The sequence below is a fragment of the Cygnus olor genome, chromosome 4, assembly GCF_009769625.2.
Source record: "Cygnus olor isolate bCygOlo1 chromosome 4, bCygOlo1.pri.v2, whole genome shotgun sequence".
Classification (NCBI taxonomy): Eukaryota; Metazoa; Chordata; class Aves; order Anseriformes; family Anatidae; genus Cygnus; species Cygnus olor.
In genome coordinates this window covers 61,269,269-61,276,813 of record NC_049172.1, presented here as the reverse complement: position 1 = coordinate 61,276,813, position 7,545 = coordinate 61,269,269, and the positions used below count along the sequence as shown (strand labels likewise).

The following is a 7,545-nucleotide window of genomic DNA, read 5'->3' as shown; positions in this document are numbered from 1 at the left end:
CCCCGCCCCTTGGGCGCGCGTGCTTCGGAGGCGAGCACGCGCGCGGGGGCGTGCACGCGCCGCCGGCTTTTCTCGCGAGAGCGGGCGGCGGCGCTCGCGCCGATTTTGAAGCTGGGGGCGGTTGGCGGGGAGCGCGCGGTGCCGTCAAGCGCTGAGGGGAGCTCTGAGGGAAGCCTGAGGCGCAGCCCAGCCGCCTCTGGTGCCCTCCTGCCGCCTCTCCGGTCGTTAGAGCCCGGGGTGGGGACCGTGAAGGGAGGTCGGGGCCGGGGCCGCGGCCGCAGCCATGGGAGTGGCAAAGAAGTCTTTGGAAGTGAAGGAAGCCTTTCGGCTGGCGCAGAAGCCGCACCAGAACCACGCCAAGCTCGTCGTGGCTTTGAGGAGCGCCTACAGCCAGGTAGGGGGGCGGACGGCGGAGGCTGAGGGGGAAAAAGCGGTGTAGTGGTCCCCTGGGGGGCCTCTCCAGCATTCTCTCCCCTCAGTTTGCCGCAGAGGAGCCCTGCGGTTAAAGGACAAGCCAGGGCACGCCAGGCTGCTGTAGGGAGCCCATCTGGGGCGTGAATCTCCGAGCTGAGAGGGGAAAATGGGGCCAGAAGGCGCTCGGGTAGCGGGGAAGCCGGCGGGGTGACAGTGGGTGACGGGGACCCAGGGCAGCCGGCGGGGTACCGGCACTGCAGCCAGTAACCGGCAGCTCCGGGACGGAGCCTTGTGTAGAGGCTTAGGGGCAATGGGGCTGTTAAACCAACCGAAATACTCCGTGTTATTATACCTGAACTGCTGCCGTCAGCGCTTTAAACATTTAAATGAGCGGCGCCGATTATAAAACCGTTTTTTAAAGGCTGCTTTTGAAGGATAAGCCTGGTAGTTACCGCTTGCTGTGGTTTGATATTTTTTTTCAGTTGGAAGATAAAGCAGATTTCCATGAAAAATTCATTCATTTCCTTAAGTATGCTATGATAGTCTACAAACGGGAACCAGCAGTGGAGCAGCTGATCAATTTTGTGGCTAAATTTGTTACTTCATTTTATCAACCGGAGGAAGGGGAGAGTAGCGAGGAAAGAGAAGAAGATAACTTGCTTCTGAATTATGTGTTTAACTTTCTGCTTGAGGTACAGTAATACTATTATATCTTTAACATGACAAATAGGAACTTTACATGGTGGGGAAAACTTGCTCACGCTTATGGTGTTATCTACAAACTGTAAACTTCAAAGTGAAAGAAAGGCAGGGCTAGTGCTTTATGACTTACAAAACAAAAACATGTACACACACAATACAAAAAAAGGTGGGGAAGAACACCCCCCCCCCCCCCCCCTCCCCCGCAAAACAGATTTTAAAAGTTAAGCCTCTGGGAAAATATGGATTGTTTTCTTATTTGGCAGTGGGGTGTGTAATTAAAGGCTTTACTGTGGGTGCATTTATAAGTGTGAAATTAATTTATATTGCTTCACTGACAAGTAAAAATATCACAAGATTTTTCACATAGGTGTGAGTGGCACGGGTATTATTAATCTCTGCTTATTGCAAGAGTTATATGTAGAAAGAAGACCGTCAATTCCAATAGCATGAAAGCACAAATAGAGTTGTTATTTTTTGAGCTATTGTTTTGACATAGAAAAATCATTGGTAATGCCAGGATCACTAGTTGTTGTTACTGTTTTCTTTTTCTTTTAATGTTTTATGGAGACAGAGGATTAAGTTAGCTCGTGTAGTGGTCTGCACTGAGTAGTGAGCATGTTTCTTCCTTTGTGAAGGCATTGCCAGTTACGTAAAGTGCTGTTATTATACGTGGTGGGCCATAAATGTTTTTCAGTGCTGTGAATTTTTAATGTTATTAAAATAGGAAGGGGTTTTTGAAATACAGAAATGCATAGTTAATGTTCTACATAGAATATTAACTTCTAATACATGCATGTTAATAACCTTGTAATGGAAATGTAAAAAATGTGGTTATAAGTATACATTCTTGTTTTTTCTTCCCTCCCCACTCTGTTCCATTTCCCCCCTAGTCTCACAATGCAAACAGCCATGCAGTTAGGTTTCGAACGTGCCAGCTTGTTAATAAGCTTTTGGGAAGTATGCCAGAGAATGCTCAGATTGACGATGATTTATTTGATAAAATTAATGAAGCTATGATGATTAGACTTAAAGATAAATTTTCGGATGTGAGAATTCAAGCTGTCTTGGCCCTGTCGAGACTTCAAGACCCTAAGGATGAAAACTGTCCTGTTGCTAATAGTAAGTAGTATTGTTTATTTTCTTTTGTTTAAGAAGAACTTACTGGCTTACATTGATTTACTTTAAAATGGTTTTTTTTTAAGCATTGAGTAAGCAATTCTTAGAGGCATTCTTCATGCAGTTGTTAGTAAATAGTGGATCTCCTTGTGAGTGGAGGTTGTATTTACAAGAGTTGCATATGTTCAAGGGGAGAAGGCAGAACTGCCTGAAGGAGATATCCTTTGGGGCTTAAATCACACTGGGCTCAGGCTGTTCTATAAACTTTGTGGGATTTGCGGGATAGGAAGGGTAATGGTGTGTGTTGCAAGTTGGGATGGAGATACAATGTATTCTTGCTCTGTTCAGACTCTGAGTCTGCCCTTGACTATTCCTTGACTATTAGTTGACCTGAATTTGTACAAAAACACTTAAAGGATTAGAAATGGTAATAGAATAGCTGATTTTTGTCCAAATGATGGCAGTCAGCTATATCAGAGAGGCAAATTGGTTATCGGGATTGTTGACCTAAGTATGTTTAACCCCTGACTCTTGTTGAGTCTCGTCTTGCTCGTAGATCGGTTTCTTTAAGAGGTTAGTGCCTCTAGAACTCGGGTTTCTTCATGCTGTTTTTATGCTGTCTGTGGGTTTCTTTTCTGGACAGTATGATTCTTGATTAGACCTCTACCTCAAGGTTTGGTGCTATGGTAGGTGGACTGTATGTTTGTAAAGTTAGAGTACGTTAGTTAGCTGGGTTCTTCTTGTTGTTTAAGTACCTTCTTTGAAATTGTTTTCTAAATGTTTTGTTTAAGCTTCTTAAGAGCATATAAATTTCATAGTGAATCAAAGTAGTCCCAGAGCAAGAAAGAGAGTTCAAGTATTCTCTGATTTTAATTTTTTTTGTTGCTGCTTTTAACTTTTTGCCTGAAGAAGGGGTGAGAATATAATCAAAAGTATTGCAAGAGATATATACCTTTTTTCCTGCTAAGCAAAGGACCAATACGATCCTTTATCATTCTGTCATTCTAATTTATTTTTCTAACACCTTCAGAAAATTTTCCCTGAAGCTTTCGTGTAACTTATTTGTGAAGCCTGATGAATCCTTATTTCTCAGTAGATTTCCTGCCTTTCCTCCTCAATACAATAGCTTGCTACTCTGCTTTTAACATATTCCCTTTCAGTAACTGCCAGCTATTCTTCACATGGAGATGTCAATCTTCAATTTATAGGAAAATTTGAGGATCCACCTCAAAGGTGATGAGGATGTGTTGACAGTGAATAGAGGTCCCAAGGAGCCAACATGTGGAAACTTTTTTTGGTCAGTTAATGACAAAGTGGTTATTTGTAGGTAGGATCTAGAGCAGTGATTTTCAGAGTCTGAAGATTCTACATATGTTTGCCAATGCTATTTCTGCAGTTGATTTACTTTTGAAGTCATAGTTCAGTGTACAATTGCTTGTGACCCTAAACTGTTCACTAAAATTATATTGAGTGTTGTGCAAAAGGCTGAAGGAATTTAATAACACCTGTTCATTTTTCTCAAGTATTTTCTATTTTTTCTGTAATGTGAATTCTTCAGTCTCTTATAAAAACCTATTACTATTTTACTTTCAGTTTACAACACACTGCTTGAAAATGATTTGAATTCAGAAGTGAGACGTGCAGTGCTGTCATGTATTGCTCCATCAGCAAGGACTTTGCCAAAAATTGTAGGCCGCGCTATGGATGTAAAGGAAGCTGTCAGGAAGCTGGCATATGAGGTAAATTGCATCACTTATAATTAATTTCAAACACTGGCTTAGGGAAAGGCTTTAAATCTTTTATCATGTTTCACTCGTTAAACGGTAATACCAGTTAAATAATTCATTTTCATTTACCAGAAAGGGGGGGGGGAGGAGACTGAATACAAATTTTCAGGAACTTGCTTGATTAAAAATTACATTTCTGATAGAACTCAGCTCTTCAGGATCAGAAAGTAGCAAGTATATTATTCATAGTCTGCTATTTTCTGCGTACATGTTAGGATGTTTGCAAAGCAATTTTTCTTCTGTTATTACATAATAGATAATTGAAGTTAGAATCACAGCAGTAAAATGTGTAAAATACTTCATTTTTTGGTATCCCAATCAATCGTTACCTGTGCTTACAAGTAGAGGTAAATGGCAAGAATGTGTGCTGTCATACATATATATATATATGTATGTATGTATATCACATGTACATTTCTTGGTCAGGCACCATAGAAATTGTAGGGCAAGATCTTCTAACAAAATGTTCATTTTTTTTACACGCAAACCTAATCCGTTGTTGCTTAACTTAGATTTTCTCCTTTAGTGGCCTTTAAGAAAAATACATACTTTAATTATTTCATTGGTGGTATTAAGTGCTCTTGGACCTCAACAGAGTTGTTTTCATATCCAGGTGTCGCACAGGAGCTGAGTAGCCAAGTTTCTGAGCTATTTGTTAACTGCATTATATATTTTCTTCCATGAACTAAAATCTGCTTATTAGCTTATTGTCACAATGGCGTTGCAGGCTTTTACTGCCTTGCAGTTTTTGTGGATGAATAAATCAGTTTAGACCCATGGTTAGCTCATGAATTCAGTTATTAAAATTTGTAGAAATGTATTTTAATATATTTTTTTTTAAGGTTTTGGCAGAAAAAGTTCATGTGAGAGCTCTCTCGATAGCACAGAGAGTAAAATTGTTGCAACAGGGACTTAATGACAGATCTGGTAAGAGATCATCCTTTTTAAATATATTAATGCAAATGTTTGACAGAATACTTTCTAATGTAGTGCGGTTCATTTATGTGGAAGCTGTCATGGTAGTAATAAGGAGCTCAAAGGGAGCCATGAGATGTCAGGAAATGGTTAAGCGCAAGAAATTCTGCTTTACAGCTTTTTGGTTTCCAGTCCTCTGATAGTGGATAAAACAGAGAAGGATTGCATTTTGAAAAAACTTGAAAGCTGCTGAGCTCTAAAGTACGACTGAATTCTATAAAAATTGAAAGAAACAAACACACTCCACAATGTAATTAAACACAGAAGTGGAAAAAATGTAACTAAGTGTATTGTGAAACAAAAATGTTTCATTACATACGTCTTTGTGACCACTATGTATATTAAAGAACTTAAATGTAACTCTAATGTCTTTTGGAAATTGTTTGAAAATGTTTATGTAAGTTCAGAGAGAAATTTTCTCCATTTGTCCTTTAACTATCTTGAATATTACTTCTTTTTTGATTGACCTTCATTCATTTCGTCATGAAGCAGCTTTATTTGTTTTGATGTCTTCAGTGCTGTATCGTTTTTATATAAAGAGCCATTCAGAACATGTCTACAACTGAGTGTGCTATTGTTGCCGAAACACCAAAAGGTCATGTGTGTCTGGTAGAGAATTAGACCTGCCTACCTGGGAAGTGACTTTTTTTTTGCAACAGTAGTAATTATACACATCAGTTTCACAGTTTACTGAGTGTTACTGTGTTATCCAGGTATTTTGTTTGGGAAGTCTGTACTAAGACCTGTTGGAATTTACTCTGAGAATTTTCCTTGCGTAGTAATATGCTGCCTGGGAATTTTGAGAAGTGTGGCCTAGGTGGGTATGCCCTTGCAGAACAAGACAAGTACTATGGTCACTGGTAACCAGAGCTCTTAAAGGAGTGTCACATGTGCATGTGTTCTGAGCTACCTTTCCTCCTGGCTAGCTGGACATCATATCGTGTTCTTGATAGCAATGGAGGAGAGGATTAGCTGAGTGCTCTCTTATGCTGCATTGAACTACACTTAAAAAGAAGTCATCCTTCTGTATAAGTTTTAATCAGCATTTTTCCCATTTACTCTCAATTATAGGAATTTAATGAAGTTTTTCAGGTTTTGTTTTTGAAATCCAACACTGAAAAAATATTTTATTACTGTTTCTTATCAGTATACTAGTTTGCTGTTTGACCTCACCAGCCACTTCTCGTTTGTTGTTCTTCCCCACAAAAGGAGACTAATACTTGATCTTGACTGGTAACTTTTGTCTTCTAGGTGAATGCATTTCTGTTTTAGTAATCTTTGAAAACTGGGGGAGGAAGCTACCTTGACCAGTTTTTTCTCTGATCCTTCCTGTAAGGAACAAGAATTTGCTGTATTTCCTTACTGAGAAGAGACAGACTTTTCTACACAGCTTTTATTTCAGTGACATTGAGGTGTTAGACATAGAACTACCTTCTTTTCTGATTCAGAGAAGATACTCCCTTTGTCTCCTCTCTCTTCCTTAGGATGATTCTTCATACCAGCTATTGAGGACTTGTTTTTCCTGACACCTAGAATTACAAGGGAAAATACCTGCCAGGGTCTGTAGCCTCCTTGGATTCGTATACTCTTTGCTGGGCAAAAGAGGCTTATGTTCCAAATAAGCTGCGTTTATATACACATCCATTAGGTTTCCCTCATTTTGATCTGTTTTGCAAATTCTTGCAAAACCTTGAATGTGCATATCTTTATTGAACTTGTCTGCTTGAGTAAGTCCTGAGCTAACAGAAGAGGAATCCCTTCATTCAAGACTGCTAGGTTGGAATTCTGGATGTTTTCCTTATTTGTGTTGGAATGGGGGGTTGTATTTAAACCAGACCTAGAAAAGATCATCCATATTGTGTCTAATTCTGCTTTTCAGGGTGTATTTAGTTGTCAGTTCTCCATTCTCTTTCATGCTACTGCATTTTACTACTTTATGCCTTTTACTTCTTGGAGAGGCTTCTCATTCATAGAATATTAAGCTCTTTTGAGGCCTTTTACAGAACTTTCTGAACTCTTAAAGATATTGACGTGCGGTATTTATTTTCATGACTCCTGTATAACAGGAAAGATGAATGTTGTCACTCTGTATGGTCTTTGCCGTTTCCCTTATTGGATATTGTTTAATGAAAGGTCCTAAGAACATACTCTAATCACTCTGGTGCAAGGAAAAACATAACTAAAGACTCTTAGACATTCTGTTCCCCTGCCGAAGTCTATGTATGTATTCTAGATGTTTCCATACTTTCTTTTCTTGATGAATCTTACTCCACTGATACTGAAACTATTTGTTCATTGTGGCAATGGGAAGAGGGTACCTGAAGCATTTCTATGTAAATTTCACAATCCACAATTCAAATAATTGAATTAACATAATAATTCTGTGTGGCAAATCAGACCAGAGGTCTGCATAATAGTATCTTGCCTCTGAAGTGGCTAATTACTAAATGCCTAAAACGGAAAAGGTATATAACAACGCTTCCCTGAAATGTTTCATTGCTTTACAAGAATTAATGGCTCATAGTTTTTCTGGGATGAGGTGCTATCTGTA

The 7,545-nt window shown here is 39.5% G+C and overlaps 1 protein-coding gene across 1 annotated transcript in view; it reads left to right on the top strand.

Moving 5' to 3' along the window:
• The window catches only part of NCAPG (non-SMC condensin I complex subunit G), a 28,008-nt gene continuing 20,463 nt past the window's right edge, over positions 1-7,545 (top strand). Inside the window, exons 1-5 of the mRNA XM_040557150.1 lie at positions 1-394; positions 897-1,106; positions 2,007-2,235; positions 3,826-3,971; positions 4,862-4,946. Of these exons, the coding sequence (XP_040413084.1) occupies positions 284-394; positions 897-1,106; positions 2,007-2,235; positions 3,826-3,971; positions 4,862-4,946 (781 nt within the window). The 5' untranslated portion in view covers positions 1-283. The remainder of the gene's footprint in view (positions 395-896; positions 1,107-2,006; positions 2,236-3,825; positions 3,972-4,861; positions 4,947-7,545) is intronic.